At 35.9% G+C, this 23,504-nt stretch overlaps 1 protein-coding gene across 1 annotated transcript in view; it reads right to left on the reverse strand.

The window, feature by feature from the left end:
- SPATA16 (spermatogenesis associated 16) overlaps positions 1-23,504 on the reverse strand; it is a 219,796-nt gene that overhangs the window by 105,687 nt on the left and 90,605 nt on the right. The window contains exon 3 of the mRNA XM_030330286.1: positions 15,379-15,468. Within this exon, the coding sequence (XP_030186146.1) occupies positions 15,379-15,468 (90 nt within the window). The remainder of the gene's footprint in view (positions 1-15,378; positions 15,469-23,504) is intronic.

Here is a 23,504-nt window from a genome sequence, read left to right on the forward strand (position 1 = left end):
CCAATCCATGAGCATGGTATATTTTTCCATTTATTTGTGTTGTCTTCAATTTCTTTCATCAATGTTTTATAGTTTTCGGAGTATAAGTCTTCCACTTTCTTAGTTAAATTTACTTCTAGGTATTTTATTCTTTTTGATGCAACTATAAATAGGATTGTTTTCTTAAATTCCATTTCTGATAGTTTATTATTAGCATATAGACATGCAACAGATTTCTGTATATTAATTTCTATCTTGCAATTTTACTGAAGTCATTTATTAGTTCTAACAGATTTTGTTTTTGAGTCTTTAGGGTTTTCTATATATAGTATCAGGTCATCTGCAAATAATGACAGTTTTACTTCTTCCTTTCTGACTTGGATGTCTTTTATTATTTTTTTCTCATGTGATTGCTGGGACTAGGACTTCTAATACCATGTGGAATAAATGTAGTGAGAGGGGGCATCCTTGTCTTGCTTCTGATCTTAGAGGAATAGCTTTTAGCATTTCACCATTGAGTAGACTTGTCACACTCCGCCTTTATAATGTTGTGGTGTGTTCTCTTAAAACCCAGTTTGTTGAGTTTTTATCATAAATGGATATTTAATTTTGTCAAACACTTTTTCTACACCTATTGATATGGTTATATGATTTTATCTTTTGTTTTGTTAATGTGGTATATCATGTTTATTGATATGCAAATGTTTTAAAAAATGTTTATTTATTTTTGAGAGAGAGAGAGAGAGAGAGAGACAGAGTGTGAGCTGGGGGAGGGACAGAGAGAGAGGGAGACACAGAATTTGTAGCAGACTCCAGGCTCTGAGCTGTCAGCACATAGCCCAATGATGTGAGGCTCTAACTCACAGACCACGTGATAGTGACCTGAGCTGAAGTGGGACACTCAACTGACTGAGCCACCCAAGCACCTCTGATTTGCAAATGTTAAACCATGCTTGCATCCTTGGAATGAATTTCACTTGGTCAGGTTTATAACCCTTTTAATATATTGTTGAATTTGGTTTGCTAATATTTTGTTGAAGATTTTTGATCTATGCTCATCAGGGATATTGGCCTGTTATTTATTATTATTATTATTATTATTATCATTATCATTATTATTATTATTTTGTCCCTTTGTCTTATTTTGGTATCAAGGTAATTCTGGCCTCATAAAATGAATTTGAAAGTATTCCTTCCTCTCCAATTTTTATTTTTTTTTTCAATGTTTATTTTATTTTTGGGACAGAGAGAGACAGAGCATGAACGGGGGAGGGGCAGAGAGAGAGAGAGACACAGAATCGGAAACAGGCTCCAGGCTCTGAGCCATCAGCCCAGAGCCTGATGCGGGGCTTGAACTCACGGACCGCGAGATCATGACCTGGCTGAAGTTGGACACTTAACCGACTGCGCCACCCAGGCGCCCCTCCAATTTTTAAAAATAATTTGAAAAAGACAGGCATTAACTCCTCTTCAAATTCTTGGTAGAATTCACATGTGAAGTCCTCTGGACCTGTACTTTTGTTTGCTGGAATTTTTTTGATTACTGATTCTATTTCATTGCTAGTAATTGGTCGATTCAAAATTTCCATTTCTTCATAATTCAGTCTTAGAAAATTGTATGTTTCTAGAAATTTATCCATTTCTTCTAGGTTGTCTAATCAAGTCTGTCAATTCTGTTTACCTTTTCAAAGAACCAACTCTTAGTTTTATTGATCTTTATCAGTTGCTTTTTTTTTAAAGACTCTTCATTTATTTCTACTCTGATCTTTATTTCCTTCCTTCTAACTTTGGGCTTTGTTTTGTTATTCTTTTTCTAGTTCCTTTAAATGTAAATGTAGATTGTTTACTTGAGATTTTTCTTGTTTGTTTCTCTATAGGTAGTCCTGTATCACTATGAATGACCTTCTTAGAATTGCTTTTTCCATGTCCCAAATATTTTGGAATATTGTTTCCATTTTCATTTGTCTAAAGATATTTTTTGTATTTTCTTCTTTTATTTCTTCATTGAGTCATTGGTTGTTTAGTAGCACTTTGTTTAACCTCTATGTGTTTGTGTTTTCTTCAGTGTTTTTTTTTTTTTTTGTAATTGATTTCTAGTTTCATACTGTTGTGGTTGGAAAAGATGCTTGATGTGACGTCAATCTTCTTAAATTTATTGAGACTTCTTTTGTGGACTAACATGTGAACTATCATGGGGAATGGTCCATGTGTACTTGAAAAGAATGTATATTCTTCTGTTTTGGGTTGTTTTAGTATGCCTTGTTTTTTACTGAAAGGTGGACATAATGTGGTAGGTAAAAGGAAGTGCAGTAAATAGACCTTCAGGAATGTAGTGGTAAGTGTGAGGAGGGGGAAGTATTCTAAAGTCCATAGTTAGGTCTCAGTCTATGATTTATGTCAGGTGAGCCTGTGCCAGGAACTATAAGCTTCATCAGTGATTTTCAGTTTCTTCTCTTCCCTTGCCTTAGGTATGATGGAATAGCTAGAGGAGACTGGTAGTGGGTAATTCCCTCCCCCAATGTAGAAGGCTAGAATAAGATGGAGTTGTGTATTTACCTTCCTCTAGGTATGTTAGGCTCTGGTAAAATAGTTTCTGTTGAAGGCAGGGCAAGAAGAATCGAATGCCTTGGCATATTTCAAAATGGTTTCTTTTCCTCTACTCTTGCTGGAAGTATGAAGGAATTGTTCTCTCATATTCACTGTGAGAACCTGGTAGAGTTCCTGGAGGGAAAACTCCCCAAAGTGTAGGGGCCTCCCAGTGACCAGATTCCTGTGGAATTTTTTAGTTCTCAGAGTTGAGCCCTCAGCTATTTGTCAATTATAATTCAGATTTTCCTACCTTAGTTCTGGTTCCCACAGATGTTTCCACTTAGAAGTTTCTCCTTAAGTAAGTTGTGATTTTTGTATTTGTCTGTCTCTCCAACTTTGGGACAGCTGGCTTGCCCTGTGACCTCACTACTCTTACAGATCTAAGAAGAACTATTGATTTTTTGGTTAGTTCAGCTATTTACTTGTTGTTAAGATGGAGTAGTTGACTTCTAAGTTCCTTACATGCTGGATTGTAACCTGAAAGTCCATTAGCGGATCTTGCTTGCAATGATTATCACTGTGGTGTTTGCTAACATTCATTTTTTCCAATTTATTCTACATATATTAATTGGAATTCTTCTGTAATAAAGAGTTTTTCTTTATCCCCCATATACTTATTCAATTATGTCTTTTATTTGCATAAGCTCAGATTTCGACATTCATTTAATATAATGGGTTATAATTTGATACTAGCAATATTTGCTTTGTTATTCCAATTGTTTTAGCTTTGGCCATTGGGGGTGCCATCTGCTTGGCTTTTGTGTCAAATAGGCATTTAAAAAGTATGTAGATAGTGTTATATAAGTAAAGAAGGTTTAATAAGCAAACAAAAAGCTGGTTTTTTTTTCCTGAGGATATAAGTTAATATTTATTGGCCTAGTAACTTTCTTTTAACAGGACATGTGTATGGGGAAAAGTAGACAAGTCTTGAAGTTTTAGCAGGGCAAAGATTGAATAGGCAACCTGATTAAACTTTTTCTTAAAAATAACACTTTCAGTGAAAGAATTAGGAGAAACTCTTACAGAGCAAAATAGTGGAATAGCATGTCAGTCTTGGCCTTGGATCCTAGCAGAGGGCAAAAAAGAAAGTAAGAAGTCTTCCTTGGGAGTTCCTAACTAGAACCTACATTATCCTGGTTTGGAATTCAAATTCAGACTTTCTATAGTTTATGTGGAAGAGCAAATGGCTTAAAATAGACAAGATATTTCTGAAAAAGAATCAGTTGGGAACGTTTCCTTTGCTAGATATGAAGACATATTATAAACTATTCTATGTAGGATAATGGGTTTTGGCAATGCAACAGACAAATAGATGTATGAAAAGAATGGAGACCAGAAATGGACATATTCATATATAGAAAACTGATATAAACAGAGCTAACATTGAAGTTCAGTAGCAAAGGGATTTAATAAGATGATACCAACATAACTATCCATTGAGGGAAAAACATAATAATAGACTCCTACTTCACATCATATATAAAAAAAACAATTATCATTGGGTCAAAACATTAAAGGCATAAGAAAAACTTTAAAACTCTTGAAGACAATATAGAAGTCTATCTTGATGAGCTTGGGATAGGAGAGAATTTTTTAAAAACTCAAGCAGTGCAAATCATAAAGGATATGACTACACTTAGCTACATTAAAAATAGAGATTTATTTTTTATCAAAAGATACCAAAAAGTATGATTATATAAACCATAAATTGGAAGGAATTTCTTGGAACATACATTACTGAAATTTATTAGTACCCAGAATATATAAAGAACCCCCTGATTCAAGGATAAAAAGACAATTCAATAAGAAATGAACAATAGATACACAAATGGGCATTTCACAGAAGAGGAAACATGATTATCCAATAAATATATTAAATATGCACAAGCTCACTAGTGATAAAAAAAATGAAAATATGAAATATACCACAATGAGGCAATACTATTTCAAACTCACCCAAGTGGTAAATATGAAGTCTGACAATAACAAGTGCATCCTTTGTGTAGGAGTCAGGGTCTTGGTGATAAAATTAAGGTCGAATTCCAGATTTACTACTTATCAATGATATGATCTTTGGCAAGTCATTCAAACTCTGGCTTAAGTTTTCTCACCTAAAAAATGTAGAATATACTTTCTTCGCAGAGTTGTGAGGAGCAAAGATAATGTACTACAAGCATCTGACATAAAATTTGGCAAAGAGCAAGGGATCATAGATGATTGCTGCCAAAATTGAGATAAACTGGGGTGGTAGTTCAGGAATATAATATTTATACCAAAGTTACACTTGAAGGAATTAATTCAGTGAATGTTTTAGGGTTTTAAACATCATTCTTCAAAGCTTAGAGCAACAGCAGCAACAGCAACAAAACAAAGATAATGGCAGCAGCAGCAATAATTAATTGAGGGCTTACTATATGCCAAACACTGAGTTTAGTGTTTTATACTCATTATTTCATGCAGTCCTTGTGCTTACTTTGTAAAGTAGTATTATTATCTCCATTTTATGGTTGAGGAAATTGAAACTGAAAGAGGTTACTTAATTAACTTGCCCAATGTCACACAGCTAGTCATTGCAGTCCTGGAAGTGGAACACAGGCTTGACTCTAATTCTCTAATGTAGACAATTCCGCATTCAGAAGATAGATACAGAAACAGAATTTTTGACTTATAAGCAATTTTCACAATTAGTGGCATCAAGATCAATTTATGTGCATAGTAGTGTGATGAACCAATGCCAGTATTAAAAAAAAAAAAGGGGGTGGAGCAGTGCAGAATTTGAGAGTTTCTGGCTATGTGCTGTTAGGATTTCCACCTTACTCTTTTGTCAGGGTATTGCTATTTTTGACAGAAATGAGGAAAGGAAAAAAAGGGAGAACTGGAGTTAAAAACCAGGTGACCTGCGATCTCGTGGTCCGTGAGTTCGAGCCCCGCATCGGGCTCTGGGCTGATGGCTCAGAGCCTGGAGCCTGTTTCCGATTCTGTGTCTCCCTCTCTCTCTGCCCCTCCCCTGTTCATGCTCTGTCTCTCTCTGTCCCAAAAATAAATAAACGTTGGAAAAAAAAAATTAAAAACAAACAAACAAAAAAAAAAACAGGTGACCTGAACAGTTCTCTTTATGTAATTTGAACTTCCACCTGCCCACTCTGGGGGAACTCTCCACTCTAACTCACTTCAAGAATAATGGGAATATCTCTCAGAATGAAAGAGGATGCTAAAATTCATGACATATTCACATGCAAAACTTTTTTTTTTATATATATGAAATTTATTGACAAATTGGTTTCCATACAACACCCAGTGCTCATCCCAAAAGGTGCCCTCCTCAATACCCATCACCCACCCTCCCCTCCCTCCCACCCCCCATCAACCCTCAGTTTGTTCTCAGTTTTTAACAGTCTCTTATGCTTTGGCTCTCTCCTACTCTAACCTCTTTTTTTTTTTTTTTCCTTCCCCTCCCCCATGGGTTCCTGTTAAGTTTCTCAGGATCCACATAAGAGTGAAACCATATGGTATCTGTCTTTCTCTGTATGGCTTATTTCACTTAGCATTACACTCTCCAGTTCCATCCACGTTGCTACAAAAGGCCATATTTCATTTTTTCTCATTGCCACATAGTATTCCATTGTGTATATATACCACAATTTCTTTATCCATTCATCAGTTGATGGACATTTAGGCTCTTTCCATAATTTGGCTATTGTTGAGAGTGCTACATGCAAAACTTTTTAAAAAGTTCATCTTGCCCCTTTCAACTCCTTAAACCAACCAAAATCATGCCTTTCAACTCCTATGTTAACACTGGGATTTCCAAAAACACAGATGTGTTGATTCAGAGTGAGACAAGATCTAATACTATTGTGTGCAAACTTGTCTCTTGTAGCGCAATATCTCAGCTAAATGATTGCTCAACATGTTCTGGATTCAATTTTGAGAAACTCATTGTCTCTTTAGGTAGCTTCATCTATCTTCAAAAAGCTCCAATTGTTAACAACAACAAAAGCAATGATAATAGCATATTTTTTTTATTGAGAATTTATGATGTGCCAAGTATTGTGTAACACGTACTATATAAATTGTCTCGTTCATCCTCATAACCTCTGTGACTTAAATGCTATTATTATCTCCAATTTACAGATTACATGAGGGTTTTGATCCATTTATCATAATCTTAGCATCTGCAGACTAAACTCTAATTCACTTGGCAACACTTAGACATTATAAAATAGCACAGAATACTCAGGAGTTAAACTTCAGCTCCTTTGCATTAAACTTTTTTATGTTTGTTTTTCTACATTCCACTCTTGTAGAAAATGTGGATTCATGTGAACATCCGCTTGAAGGGAAAGGAAAAGAAGAGGACATCTTTATTTCTTCACACTTAAAACATGACATCCTAGGGCCTTTCTGCACTCTCTCTTACGTAGTCTTCATTACCCTACCACTTTTTTTTTTTTTTTAAGATGCAAGGTTGGATTTATAGGACAGAAAAAAATCTTTCTCTATATTCTTCCACAAGTTTTCCAGGCCATTATTTGCAGAGAGTGCACACAGTCTAAGAATGGTAGCTTTCTAAATTATTTTAGAAATGTCTATAGGTAATGCAAATGCATAGCATATCATTCAAAACAGAAGAGGAACAAAAGTAATTATCATGACATACATCAGCAAGATGGGAGAATTCACAGAGTCAATGTTTTTTTTTTTTTTACAAAAAATTTTTTTTAATGTTTATCTTTATTTTTTGAGACAGAGAGAGACAGAGCATGAACAGGAGAAAGGCAAAGAGAGAGGGAGACACAGAATCCGAAGCAGGCTCCAGGCTCTGAGCTGTTAGCACAGAGCCCAACACATTTCGAACTCACAAGCTGTGAGATCATGACCTGAGCCGAAGTCGGATGCGTAACCAACTGAGCCACCCAGGCGCCCCAGTGTTCGTTTTATTCTAATGAATTTTTGGATGTCCTTTTCAATAGCCCATGTTAAATTTCTTTTCCCATATGTATGTAAAATAATTTATTCTTGCAATAATTTACTTATAATTTGGGTCATATCCAAAAGGTTCAACTTTTCTTAAGGCAACAATTACTTTTTTTTTAATTTATATATTTTTTTAATTTACATCCAAGTTAGTTGGCATGTAGTGCAACAATGATTTCAGGAGCAGATTCCTTAATGTCCCTTACCCATTTAGACCATCCCCCCCTCCCACAACCCCTCCAGTAACCCTCTGTTCTCTATATTTAAGAGTCTCTTATGTTTTGTCCCCCTCCCTGTTTTTATATTATTTTTGCTTCCCTTCCCATACGTTCATTTGTTTTGTATCTTAAAGTCCTCATATGAGTGAAGTCATATGATATTTGTCTTTCTCTGACTGTCTAATTTCGCTTAGCATAATACCCTATAGTTCCATCCATGTAGTTGCAAATGGCAAGATTTTGTTCTTTTTGATTGCCGAGTAATAATCCATTGTATGTGTGTGTGTGTGTGTGTGTGTGTGTGTGTGTGTGTGTGTAATACCACATCTTCTTTATGCATTCATCCATTGATGGACATTTGGGCTCTTTCCATACTTTGGCTATTGTTGATAGTGCTGCTATAAACATTGGGGTGCATGTGTCCTTTCGAAACAGCACACCTGTATCTCTTGGATAAATACCTAGTAGTGCAATTACTGAGTCATAGGGCAGTTCTATTTTTAATTCCTTAAGGAACTTCCATACTGTTTTCCAGACTGGCTGCACCAGTCTGCATTCCCACCAACAGTGCAAAAGAGATCCTCTTTCTCCGCATCCTCGCCAACATCTGTTGTTGCCTGAGTTGTTCATGTTAGCCATTCTGACAGGTGTGAGGTGGTATCTCATTGTGGTTTTAATTTGTATTTCCCTGATGATGAGGGATGTTTTTCATGTGTCAGTGGCCATCTGGATGTCTTCTTTGGAGAAGTGTCTATTCATGTCTTTTGCCCATTTCTTCACTGGATTATTTGTTTTTTGGGTGTTGAGTTTGGTAAGTTCTTTATACATTTTGGATACTAGGCCTTTATCTTATATGTCATTTGCAAATATCTTCTCCCATTCTGTCAGTTGCCTTTTGGTTTTGCTGATTGTCTCCTTTGATGTGCAGAAGGTTTTTGTTTTGATGAGGTCCCAATAGTTGATGTTTGCTTTTGTTTCCCTTGCCTCCGGAGACGTGTTGAGTAAGAAGTTGCTGCGGCTGAGGTCAAAGATGTTTTTGCCTGCTTTCTCCTCGAGGATTTTGATGGCTTCCTGTCTTACATTTAGGTCTTTAATCCATTTTGAGTTTATTTTTGTGTAAGGTGTAAGGAAGTGGGCCAGGTTCATTTTCCTGCATGTCACTGTCCAGTTTTCCCAGCGCCACTTGCTGAAAAGCCTGTCTTTATTCCACTGAATATTCTTTCCTGCTTTGTCAAATATTAGTTGGCCATACGTTTGTGGGTCCATTTCTGGGTTCTCTATTCTGTTCCATTGATCTGAGTGTCTGTTTTTGTGCCAGTACCATACTGTCTTGATGATTACAGCTTTGTAGTATAGCTTAAAGTCCGGGATTGTGATGCCTCCAGCTTTGGTTTTCTTTTTCAAGATTGCTTTGGCTATTCAGGATCTTTTCTGGTTCCATACAAATTTTAGGATTGTTTGTTCTAGCTCTGTGAAGAATGCTGGTGTTATTTTAATAGGTATTGCTTGAATATGTAGATTGCCTTGGATAGTATTGATATTTTAACAATATTTGTTCTTCCTATCCAGGAGCATGGAATATTTTTCCAGTTTTTTTGTGTCTTCTCCAATTTCTTTCATAAGCTTTCTATAGTTTTCAGCAGGACAATTATTTTTAAGCCACTGCATATCATTGAACCTTAAGATTAGTACATTTGTTGTAAGTTTAGACATTTATGAGTCTGTAATTTTAAATCCCTAAGACTTAAAAGGTGGTTATAAACTTGAAGTTTTAGTATATTTCAACCTTCTTTTTTCCTTAAAATCACAAACACTACAAATTGCGTGAGTTATAATCAGATATTTAACCTAAGCTATGTGAAATGACTAAATTTGTCTTTATTAGTGTCCGTTTTGGAAATCATACATGAAGAAGCAACATTTTACCATGCTTAGGGGTCACACAGTTTTCTCATACCTAGGAAAAGGGAAAATCACTTAATGGTAGAATGATCATGTCCATCTTCGAACATACAAGTATATGTCACATAGGACTGACTAATGCTAGCCTACACTAAAGCTGTTCTGGCAAAGGCAAACTGTCTCCAATAAAGAAAGAGAAAGCTCTTCAGGCATATGGCCAGTTTAAGGATAAAAATTAGCCTACACACTTCATTTATACTATTTGAAGGCATAAATGAGAACTTATCTTAACCAAAAAAATCTGTGATGTATTTTTAGCATCTTGCATGATGTTTGAATGGATTTTACACTTCCAATTGAATAAGAACTAAGATGAAATAAACTCCCAACACTACTATCATCTCTTCAGAATCACTTGTCTTGAATCTACCTGTCAGTATATTCTCCTCCCTTTCAAGATACATAATAATCTCATTTAAAATCACAGAGTTCTATGACACTAAAACAGCTGACACAGTATCTTCCTGCTTGCTATTGTAGTACTATTCCAGAGTGATTGCTTATCAACAGCAATACCACTGTTTCATGTTACTAGATTTCTGAACAAACACTTAAATTTACTTTTGGATCACTCTTTTCTTTGGAAGTTTGTGATTTATATATGCATCATTTCCAATTTCCAGTAAGATTAGCTTTCATAACAAAATAACAATAAAACCAAACTCCCAAATCATTTGCTGGGTCTCCAGAAACTCACCTACTCCCACTTCTACTAACTCTATCTACTATCTGGCTTATCATGGTAGCCATGAATTAATTTATCTTAAAGTACTGTGTTTTGATTTGGATTAACAGGAACATATTGCTTGTGTATTACTTTAAGAAGGGCAAAGTTACATATTTTATTATCTAATTGATTTCTCATAGTATTATATATAATGTATTATTAAATAATAATATTATAAATAAAAGGTAGAACAGACAAGATTTGTTGCAACAAATCAGTGAGTTACATTTTTATGGAACTACTTCAGTTTTTTAAAGATGACACAGTATTTGAAAAACTTGAAATAATTGGCATTTAAAATTTAAGAAATTTCTTCTTGCCAAGTTCTGAAAAATATTATTTCTTGAAGACTCAAAAATCTGCAACACTGAACCTACATTTGATTATAGCAACATTAGCTGGGCTTGAATATGGCCACTCCCTCCAGAAGGGCTGTGGTAGGCGACCAGATGGCCAGTGTGCTCATAGCAGTCCTATTTTATGCCTGTTTTCCTGGTATTTCTTAATAGTGCCCATTTTCACGAACAAGTTTAAAAGATAAGTTATATGGCCATTGTAGATTGTGGTCTCTAGTTGTCTGTAATACAACAACCCTTTTATCTTATTATTGGCTTCCTTCACACACCATAAGCCTGCCATTTGTGAGCATTTAAATGTATTATTACTGCTCTAGTATCCCTCATCTAGTTCATATATGTATAAATACACAACTAACTCATCCTTAATGATGGATAGAAGCTTTGGTTGTACTTTCCCCTTTGGTATTACCTTCTGTTTGCTTCCTCCTACACAGCATGGTCTTAACTAAATATTCTGTGTAGTATCTTTTTTTTTTTTTTTTTTGCCTTATAGTTCTTAACTATAGAAGGCATGATACTGTTACCATAACTTAACTATTATGTGCACACTCTCATATTTATCTTTATACCAGGGTTGTACTAAAAATTTCATGTAACATCTCTTTACTGCTGCAGCTAAATGGTTCTTAATCATAAACTCAAAACTGGCTAATTTGATTTGTAAACCCTGAACCAATGCTTGGTATATGCCAAACTCTGTGAAAGTCATTGAGCAAATAGAAATAAAAGACATGCCATTCATATTATCAAAAGTCATTAGTTGCCAGGGCACCTGGGAGGCTCAGTTGGTTTAGCATCTGACTTGGGCTCAGGTCATGATCTCACAGCTTGTGAGCTCGAGCTCCACATCGGGCTCTGTGCTGACAGCTCAGAGCCTGGAGCCTGCTTTGGATTCTGTGTCTCCTCTCTCTGCCCCTAACCCACTCGCATTCTGTCTCTGTCTCTCTCAAAAATAAATAAACATAAAAAAAATTTTTTTAAAAGTCATTAGTTCTCTTCACAAAATAGTCTTTACTTTTGTTTCACATCTCAGCATATTTTTCTTGTCTTACCATCTTTCTTATGAAGGTAGTGCCAAATGATGTGTGTGTGTGTGTGTGTGTGTGTGTGTGTGTTGGGGGAGAAAAGACAGATTTGAGCAAGGACATTCTACTTCAACACATGTACTTTCATTGCATTGAAACAGAGGTATTAAAGAGCTAGGGTACTTGTTACTTCAGGTAAAGTCTCACAGGTTGGCTGTTTCTTGAGGAGTTACAGCAATCTCAATTTAGATTTATGGTTTGAAAATGTGCTTTCATCAGTTAACCAGTGCCAGTTGTCTGCTCAAGGATGACCAGCATCCCTGTAGAACCTAAACCAAAATAAAATATCCCTATTTTTATTCATTTTCTATCATCTATATATTCTTGTTCATTGTTATAAAGTTGACTAATACCTTCCATTCAACAGGTTATAGCATTTTTTCTAGTCTCTCTGGTTGAGAATCTGGGCTTTAATGAGGCTGCCCTGGAGATCTTTTCTGGCCTATTCACTAGGTATTCCTTTCTCAGAGGAGCTGGTTAGGCTCAGAAAACCTTAGCTGGCCCAGTTTCTAGGGACTGGTTATAAATATTCTAACTTGAATCAGAAAGAGATAATCCACTGCACTGTGAATTATGGTTTTAAGATTTCCAAAGTCACATAGTAATGGCCTTTTTTTTTTTTTATTTGGTAAGTGTCTTTCAATTTCAGAAACATGACTACTTGGCATTTTAGAGGAAATAACTTTGATGTGTTGGCTTTTCCAGTGAATTTTAATATAATATTCTTGTAAGAGGACTGAACTAAACTATCTCCAAGAATTTAATTGATAAACATGAATTTTCTATATATTGATTTGTACTTATTGTTTTATAGTAAAAATCTTATTGCTAAGGGACTATATGATATCTATGTTCATGGTGCGTAGCATTCTTTCCCTTGGGGAAAACATAATGAGTAATACTGTATATTGAGAACTATAATTCCAAAGAAAACCAAGATGACAGACACATGTATCTGAAATTAATTGTATCTGCTTCTCCGTAGGAAAGTCTATGCCAGCATAGTTCCAACAATTATCAGGAATTTCCTCAAGGAATATTGTCAGGTCAGTAATCCCATGATATTAAACAGATATGCTTATTCCACTGCAGGGATATACATATCAAGGACAATGGATATTCAGTTCCAATTTTACATGGCAAATACCGACAAATTCCTAATTTTCAAGTTCTCATTGTTTGTTTATTTTAGGACCCATAAAGATTTTTTGTCATAACTTTAACTCAATCACGCTTGGTACAATTAAGCTATAGTCTATGATATGCTGGTAATCTGGCTCTCACCCAAGCCAAAAAATCCAGGATTTGTAGCATTTGCTAATTTCCACAGTGTAAATTCTCCCAGCATTGCTAATTTCTCCTCTACTTTTATAACTGGCTCTCCCCAAATTCCAGAATATTTAACAATTGACTTTCTAGAGTCTGTACCAGCTGGCTCGGAGAACACCATTAGCCATTTTTTACTAGTTGAAATCTAGTTCTGAAGTTGCATCTAGCCTTCTTCTATTGATCTGTTTTGTTTGTTTGTTTTGTTTAAAAATATTTTTTTAAAATGTTTATTCATTTTTGAGAGATAGAGAGAGACAGAGCATGAGCGGGGAAGGGGCAGAGAGAGGGAGACACAGAATCCGAAGCAGGCTCCAGGCTCTGAGCTGTCAGCATAGAGCCCGACGCAGGGCTTGAACTCACAAACTGCGAGGTCATGACCTGAGCTGAAGTGGGACGCTCAACTGACTGAGCCACCCAGGCGCCCCTTCTATTGATCTTTTGATTAGATTCAGAACACACATTAATAAACCACCTCTTAGCAAAATCTATTAAATTTTTTTAATGTTTATTTTACTTATTTTGAGAGGGAGGGAGAGAGAGAAAGAGAGCAAGCGCATGAACAGGGAGTGGCAGAGATAGAGATAGAGAGACAATCTCAAGCAAGTTCCCAGCCATCAGTGAAGAACCCGATGCGGGGCTAAACTCATGAACCCTGAGATCATGACCTGAGTCAAAATCAAGAGCCAGACACTTAACTGACTGAGCCACACAGGTGTCTCAGAAAAAAAACCAAACAAACAAAAAATCATTTTACAGATAGTGGTATCTGTTTATGCTGAACCTATTAGTTTCATTTGTAGCTAGGGACTTTTTTTTTTTTGTTAAAAGTATGGGACAGAAGGAAGCTTACCATCACCTCCTAAAATTCCCTCTCATTCACATAGTTAGGAAAAGTATGTGGGTAGAAAAAAAGTCACAGAGGCAAGTCAGTGGAGAAAATAAATTTAGGAAGAAGTCATAAGTGAGCACATTCGATGGAAAACATTAGAGAAAAGTATAAGGAAAAATAGAATGTAAAAAAAGAGATTGGTAGGTAAAGATCTATTTTCATTTTTTAAAACACACATTAACACACAGGTAAATAGATGTTGTGGCATATTAGTTGTTTGACTGCAAAGTCAGTATAGTTGGGATTAATTCTGCCTTCCATATCCATCACTTAATTCAGTTTTGGTAACTCCTAGGACCTTCTTATACAATATGGAATTCATGTCAACTTTATGGTATTAATTTTTTGGAACCATTTTATTATCCATTTAAATTCCTTAAACTTCACTTTCCAAGAAAGTGTTATTTTTAAAGGTTCTAAAGACAATAACTACCAGCAACCTAGGTTTCTCATCCTATTACTGCAGATATCTCCCTAGGAGTTGTGCTTGGAGTTAAATGTAGAGAAACCACTCAGATTTTCTTGCTAAATTCTTGGAATACTACAGTCGACAAGTAAGAAATAACAGGTAGCTATACCTTAGGTGACGAAAATTAATCAAAGGGAAGAGGAGTCTAATATGATGAGCTTGATCTGAGAAGGGAAAATGCCTTGGTTGTCATAGGTGAGAAGGAATTTCGAGTGTGACACCGAAGCTGTTGCATAATTCTTGCAATTTTTTTTTTTTGCCATAAGTCTACGTTCTGGGGATGAGAATATTAAAATCTGTTTTGTTAGATTTTTATAAAACATATTGGGGTCTAGGAGGCAAAATGTTGGGATAGCTCTAACAACCCTTGGCGTTATAACTGATGCCATGTCCTCTAGAAAGAGCACTCCTGAGGTCTTTTTCATGTGGTTGGATTTCATTTCCAGAACTCAAGAAAGAGAGAGTTACAGAATTGTGTCATTATGACAAGGACCAGGAACCTACTTGAGAGCAGAGGTCAAGTTCATTTCTAGTCTTCCCTGGAAGTTTTCCCATCATCATCAGTGACCTCATGGCTGGAAAGTTTGAATTTTACAAAGAGTTATGAACATAGAATGGCTTTAATTAAAGAAAAAGATAGTCAATAATTGTTGGTTTGACGTTTATAAGACAATAATTCTGGTAAAATCATGCTCCATGAGAGAAATGGAAAGTTCTATTATGCTATTACCAGAAGCTGAGAATAAAATTAATTTAACTTGAAATAAATCTTCACAAAAGTTATAGCAAACATACCGAGCAGCTTCTGAATATCTCTCCAGACATCTAAACACTGTTGCCTGGCGAAGATGATTTCGGAAATAAGCTGGGTTTAAAACAATACTCCTGTAAAAAGATAAAAAGAAATGTAAATGTTATTAGGTTTTAAAGGTCAATTACCAGAAGTGTATAGGAACGAAATAACATGTATTCAATTTTATGTACTATATATTTTAAAAGATACTAATGAATGAAATCCTTTTCCTCCTGTAACTGTCAGTTAAGACAAATAAACAAGTTGAAAACTAATTAAGTTTGCATGATAAAAGCAATTTTATTTATAGCACCTAGTATCTTCTGTAGATATGACAGTGACAAAAAATTTGAATACAACTTATATTACAATAAGACATGTTATTTTATTTTTTAATGTTAATAAATCAGGTAAAAATCAGAGGTTATTTATGGTAATGTGTATTTATAATGGAGGAGTTAGTTATTGAATTTCAGTTAAAAGAAAGGAACTGGAATTTGGGTGACATGTTTATTTGTACTAAAAAAATAATTAGGTTCTGTGTCTTCCTTCAGCTGGACAATGTAGTGGCATAAAAGGAATCATGTACCATTGGTTAAGGACTTGAGTCTTGACCTTGCCACTTTTGGTTAGCCCTTACTCATTTTGGGTTTCCATTTCTTCTTTATTGAAATTACAAGGCTTGGCTTGAGGATAAGATTATCTATCTTTACTTGCTTATTTTTCCATCATCTGAGTTCTGGAATCTCAATCCATGCCCAGAAGAAAAGATGATCATTCCCCAGCTATCTTCTCCCCTAGAGATAAACTGGCAGACATTTCACTTCTTTGATTCACTGAGAGCTAAGCACCGTTCAAGGTATTTTATATAATGAGATGAACTAGACAGATATAGTCCATGGCCCATCACCAAGTGGGGACAGAGCTATTAATGGAAGTTTGAAATGTAGCTTATAGTAACAGAGTGTGTTGTGTTACTGATGTGGGATACAGAGTGTAATAGAACCAACACAGTATTATTAAGCAAACTTCTTGTGAGCCTGTTTTTTACAAGTTAAATGTGACTCACTTGGCATTAATTCATTATTGAAGTAAGTGGTTTTTAATCTTTTTTGAGAAGTTCACAGAGCTTTTTGAGAATCACATGTAAGCTGTGTACCTCTACCCAGAAAAATGCACACAACATAAGTGCCCAAATTTAGCAAATTCATGTGATCCCTGAAGCCTAGTCATGTCCAGATTAAAAAAACATGCCAACAAAAATAATTCCTTTCCCAGATCCATTGCTTCTAGACAGAATAAAGTAGAAAAGAAACATCTATTTGGCCCATGTAGAATCATAGAATTATATGATGATAAGATGGCTTGATTGAATAATTTAGCTCACTTTAAACACAAGTTAACAGAAACCAGGGAGGTTATGGGACCTTTCTAAATCATACACAATAAATTAGTGGAAGAAAGTTTCAGGTTTATTGTGTTTCCTGTCCCTAGCCACAGTACTTCATATTACACAGATGGCTTTTCGTATGATGATTTCTGAATTAGAGGGGCCTAAGTTAGCGAAGTTTTACTTTACCCTATGATTAACAATTTGTACAAATGAATGCATTAAACCCCAAGAACACAGATCATTTCCTTTGGTGATTTCTGATTGAAGTGTTGGAAATTTAAAAACTATTATATGAATTCATTCCATATCAGTACTGAATACTAATAACTTATGCTAATTCAGAAAAAGAGTACAGTTACAAGGTATGTTTATGCATTTTATCCTTGTAAAAGTAATTTTGTAAAAGTAGATCAGAGGGAATAAGATCAGAGTTCCGTCAAGGGCCTAGGTCTTCTGACTAAACAGAATTTTTTCTTCCACATTATAGCTAATTCTTCCCTCTCTCTTTGTAATCATTCATTCACTTGTGCATTTTTACTAAGTTCCTACAAATGTGATGGGACAAAATCCTTACTGAATGGATGTTTCTAGCTTTTGACATCTCATTGCCCATGATGTAGTGTTCTGGCATTGCTGAGCTATTCTCTAAGAATCTTGCTTTGTCAGACAAATTCTTTTGACAAAAATGCAGACCTGAGAGAAGGATGGAGTGTGGGGGGCAAGAGAAGTAATGAGGGAAAGGTTTAGTAAAAGAGGGAGGAAGGAGAGGAAGAGTCATCAAAAATAGTTTGGGATGTAGGTGGAGAAGAAGATTTTCATGGATAGTGAGGTTTGATGAGGTAAACAACCTAGGAATTGTTTCAGTGTGACTTTAGAAAAATGATAGATTAAAAAAATTGTTTGTAATTACATGTCCTCTTTCTGATGTTGAAAAAATACAAGTAGAGAACATGAGCTTAGAAATCACTATTGGTAGACTGGAATGGTTTCTTTTAACAATAACATCACCTCACACTGTACCATGTGAATCACAGCTTTACCTGACAGACCCAAAGAAGATCTGGACCCAGTCTACCCTGACTGGTGGAGTTATAATCATAAAAGAATGTTTAGAAATTTGAGATGAGATATTATTTTTGGCAATTTATTATTTTTGGCTCTCATAATTATTGAGGAGGCAGTCTAGGACCAAAATGGACAATCTGACTGGCGTTAAAGTGAAAAAACAAATAAACCAACAAAAAGCCCAACATCCCTGCAATTCTAATCAGAGAGGGAAGAACTCTGTGCTGATGGTCTGATTTTATTACTGAAGAAATGACTCTGATTTAGCTATGTTGATAGGGCTTTTGGTAAACAAACAAACAAACAAACAAGATCATGTTAAATATTAAATTATAGAATTCATTGAATTTTGGTCAGAAGAATGGGGGGAGTGTTAGTAACAGGCCATGATTGCTCATTCAATTGACTAGCACTATTCTAACAGAATGAGATCATGTAAAAAAATAAATATTACAATAGATAAAGGCATATTTTCTTTATCAATTTGTTGGCTGTGGTATATCTTATGCTTTTTATGATTTGCATTTGTGAGTGCTTTGGAATTAATCTTTTATATTAAAGTTCACATAATTTGATTTGTGTGCATGCATGCATCTGCACTTGTTTTATTAAGTCCTAAGGTCATAATATTGTTGTAAATCCAGAATGTAAGCCTCTTCTGGTGATTATTTGAAGTGTCTCAATTCACTTGTCAAATAATTTATCTTTCTCTCAGTGATTGATATGCCACCTCTATTACATACTAAGTTTACATGCACTAAGTTGGATCCATGGCTGCACTTTGTATCTTACACTTGTTCTATGTGTTCTTTGTATCTTACAATTTGTTCTATGCAGCACAAATTGTTTCAATTATCGTCACTTTAGTGGTGCCTGGGTGGCCCAGGCAGTTAAACACTAGCCTCTTCATCTTGGCTTAGTTCATGACCTCATAGTTTGTGAGTTTGAGCCCTGCATCAGTCTCTGCCCCGCTGCCAATGGTGCAGAGTCCACTTGGGATTCTGTCTCTCCTTCTCTCTGCCCCTCCCTTGCTTGTGCTTGCTCTCTCTCTTTCTCTCTCTCTCTCTCTCTAAATAAATAAATAAATAAACTTAAAAAAATTAATACTGTCACTTTAAAATACACCTTAATTTCTGGAAGAGAAGAACTGCCTAATGTCCTTTTTTAAAATTTTTATTTATTTTTATTTTTTTCTTCACAAAATAGATTTTTTATTGTCTTTCACTCAAAAGAAATAAGATCTCTATGAACCATCAATCCATTTACAGAAATCACCAAGTGGTCAGACCATGAAATCAAAGGAGTGGCACCAGAAATCAAATGAGTACTCTAAATCAAAATCAAATCCTTAGTATGATATCAGAGACCCTTGGAGAGCCCAGACCACCCATCAGGAACAGAATGCAAAGGTCTCCAAGAAGACCCATTTACAAGGATGGAGTAAGCAGGGATCCAAAGGAGAGGATCAATCTCATCTGAGTCACAGTACCAAACTCTCAAAGATAAAATGCACCTGGCAGTTAAGGAGATTTTCTTAATCAGGCTATTGTAATTGTTAGAATGTTTACTAATGAGAATCACCTCAAAGAAAATAAAGAGGGCCTGAGTCATCCAGGGTCTTATGAGAATGATAAGAAAGGATGAAGATGGGGCTTATCTGAGTCACTGAGAAACAGTCTCCACTTTTTAGACTAGGTCTAATCTTGAAATGTGGAGGAGCCGGGCATCCTCTGTGGATTAGCCATTTCTCAGGAAAACAAATGGGTGGGGATTTCTTTACTAATGCTATTTTTTATGAGCACAAAGCTCTGGTGAAGTTCAATATTGTCAAATGTAAGCTTGTGAGATATAACTCCAAGTTGGATCTTGATTTAAGTTGTAATTTCTTGGGAATAGTTTTTTTTTTTTTTTTTTTACTTTTAATTTATTTTTTAAATTTACATCCAAATTAGTTAGCATATAGTGCAACAATGATTTCAGGAGTAGATTTCTTAATGCCCCTTACCCATTTAGCCCATCCTCCCTCCCACAACCCTTCCAGTAACCCTCAGTTTGTTCTCTGTTTTGTCCCCCCCCCTGTTTTTATATTATTTTTGCTTCCCTTCCCTTATGTTCATCTGTTTTACATCTTAAAGTTCTCATATGAGTGAAGTCATATGATTTTTGTCTTTCTCTGACTAATTTCGCTTAGCATAATACCCTCTAGTTCCATCCATGTAGTTGCAAATGGCAAGATTTCATTCTTTTTGATTGCTGAGTAATACTCCATTGTGTGTGTGTGTGTGTGTGTGTGTGTGTGTATAGATAGATAGATAGATAGATAGATATAGAAGATATCTAGACTAGATAAAGAAGATTTGGTATATATATACATATATATGTATATATATGTATATATATGTGTATATACATGTATATACACATATATATACATATACATATACATATATCTATATACATATATCTATACATATACATATATACATATACATATATACATATACATATATACATATACATATATATACACATATATATATGTATATATATACCACATCTTTATCTATTCATCGACCATTGGACATTTGGGCTCTTTCCATACTTTGGCTATTGTTGATAGTGCTGCTATAAACATGGGGGTGCAGGTGTCCCTTCGAAACAGCACACCTGTATCCCTTGGATAAATACCTAGTAGGGCAATTGCTGGGTCGTAGAGTAGATCTATTTTTAATTTTTAGAGGAACCTCCATACTGTTTTCCAGACTGGCTGCACCAGTTTGCATTCCCACCAGTAGTGCAAAAGAGATCCTCTTTCTCCGCATCCTCGCCAACATCTGTTGTTGCCTGAGTTGTTCATGTTAGCCATTCTGACAGGTGTGAGGTGGTATCTCATTGTGGTTTTAATTTGTATTTCCCTGATGATGAGGGATGTTTTTCATGTGTCAGTGGCCATCTGGATGTCTTCTTTGGAGAAGTGTCTATTCATGTCTTTTGCCCATTTCTTCACTGGATTATTTGTTTTTTGGGTGTTGAGTTTGGTAAGTTCTTTATACATTTTGGATACTAGGCCTTTATCTTATATGTCATTTGCAAATATCTTCTCCCATTCTGTCAGTTGCCTTTTGGTTTTGCTGATTGTCTCCTTTGATGTGCAGAAGGTTTTTGTTTTGATGAGGTCCCAATAGTTGATGTTTGCTTTTGTTTCCCTTGCCTCCGGAGACGTGTTGAGTAAGAAGTTGCTGCGGCTGAGGTCAAAGATGTTTTTGCCTGCTTTCTCCTCGAGGATTTTGATGGCTTCCTGTCTTACATTTAGGTCTTTAATCCATTTTGAGTTTATTTTTGTGTAAGGTGTAAGGAAGTGGGCCAGGTTCATTTTCCTGCATGTCACTGTCCAGTTTTCCCAGCGCCACTTGCTGAAAAGCCTGTCTTTATTCCACTGAATATTCTTTCCTGCTTTGTCAAATATTAGTTGGCCATACGTTTGTGGGTCCATTTCTGGGTTCTCTATTCTGTTCCATTGATCTGAGTGTCTGTTTTTGTGCCAGTACCATACTGTCTTGATGATTACAGCTTTGTAGTATAGCTTAAAGTCCGGGATTGTGATGCCTCCAGCTTTGGTTTTCTTTTTCAAGATTGCTTTGGCTATTCAGGATCTTTTCTGGTTCCATACAAATTTTAGGATTGTTTGTTCTAGCTCTGTGAAGAATGCTGGTGTTATTTTAATAGGTATTGCTTGAATATGTAGATTGCCTTGGATAGTATTGATATTTTAACAATATTTGTTCTTCCTATCCAGGAGCATGGAATATTTTTCCAGTTTTTTTGTGTCTTCTCCAATTTCTTTCATAAGCTTTCTATAGTTTTCAGTGTATGGATTTTTCACCTCTTTGGTTAGATTTATTCCTAGGTATTTTATGGGTTTTGGTGCAATTGTAAATGGGATCGATTCCTTGATTTCTCTTTCTGTTGCTTCATTATTGGTGTATAGGAATGCAACTGATTTTTGTGCATTGATTTTATATCCTGCCACTTTGCTCAATTCATGGATCAGTTCTAGTAGTTTTTTGGCGGGATCTTTTGGGTTTTCCATATAGAGTATCATGTCATCTGTGAAGAATGAAAGTTTGACCTCATCCTGGCCAGTTTGGATGCCTTTTATTCCTTTGTGTTGTCTGATTGCTGAGGCTAAGACTTCCAATACTATGTTGAATAACAGTGGCGAGAGTGGACATCCCTGTCTTGTTCCTGACCTTAGGGGGAAGGTGCTCAGTTTTTCCCCATTGACGATGATATTAGCGTTGGGTCTTTCATGTATGGCTTTTATGATCTCGAGGTATGATCCTTCCATCCCTACCTTCCTGATGGTTTTTATCAAGAAAGGATGGTGTATTTTGTCAAATGCTTTCTCTGCATCTATTGAGAGGGTCATGTGCTTCTTGTCCTTTCTTTTATTGATGTGATGAATCACATTGATGTTTTCTGGATATTGAACCTGTCCTGCATCTCAGGTATAATTTCCACTTGGTCGTGGTGAATAATTTTTTTTAATGTATTGTTGGATCCGGTCAGCTAATATCTTATTGAGGATTTTTGCGTCCATGTTCATCAGGGAAATTAGTTTATAGTTCTCCTTTTTAGTGGGGTCTTTGTATGGTTTTGGAATCAAGGTAATGCTGGCTTCATAGAAAGAGTTTGGAAGTTTTCCTTCCATTTCTATTTTTTGGAACAGCTTCAAGAGAATAGGTGTTAACGCTTCCTTAAATGTTTGGTAGAATGCCCCGAGAAAGCCATCTGGTCCTGGACTCTTGTTTTTTGGGAGATTTTTGATTACTAAATCAATTTCCTTACTGGTTATGGGTCTGTTTAAATTTTCTATTTCTTCTGTTTCAGTTTTGTTAGTGTATATGTTTCTAGGATTTTGTCCATTTCTTCCAGATTGCCCATTTTATTGGAGTATAATCTCTTCTCTTTCATTCTTGATTTTATTTATTTGGGTCCTTTCCTTTTTCTTTTTGATCAAACTGGCTAGTGGTTTATCAATTTTGTCATTCTTTCAAAGAATCAGCTTCTGGTTTCATTGATGTGTTCTACTGGTTTTTTTTGTTTTGTTTTGTTTTGTTTTTGGTTTTGGTTTCACTAGCATTGATTTCTGCTCTAATCTTTATTATTCCCTGTCTTTTGCTGGTTTTGGGATTTATTTGCTGTTCTTTTTCCAGCTCTTTAAGGTGTAAGTTTAGGTTGTGTATCAGAGACCTTTCTTCCTTCTTTAGGAAGGCCTGGATTGCCAGCCCGCCCCAGAAAAAGTTCACATGCGCATGAAAAAGTTCACTGTGGCAGCAGTGTTTCAGGGATTACGGAAAATCTCAACACGCATCTGGCACCAGGCTTCACCCTAACAACCTTGTTCCAGCACCAGCAACTGTGGCTGTTCTCCAGGGTCTGCTAGCACCTTTGCCTGGTGGCGGGGGGGGGGGGGGGGCTATCACACAGCCTCTACCATATGTCCTCCCAGAAGGGAACCACCTCTCCCCGTGTGGCCTGAGGACTTCCTGGACTCCACTCTGTCCCTGGGGATTTGCCCTTCCCACCAGAGCACCACCTATTATTGAGCTGCGAGCTGCAGAGTTTCAGACTCTGTGCTCCCCGTTTATAGTCTTAATGGATTTTAAA

The sequence above is a fragment of the Lynx canadensis genome, chromosome C2, assembly GCF_007474595.2.
Source record: "Lynx canadensis isolate LIC74 chromosome C2, mLynCan4.pri.v2, whole genome shotgun sequence".
Lineage (NCBI taxonomy): Eukaryota > Metazoa > Chordata > Mammalia > Carnivora > Felidae > Lynx > Lynx canadensis.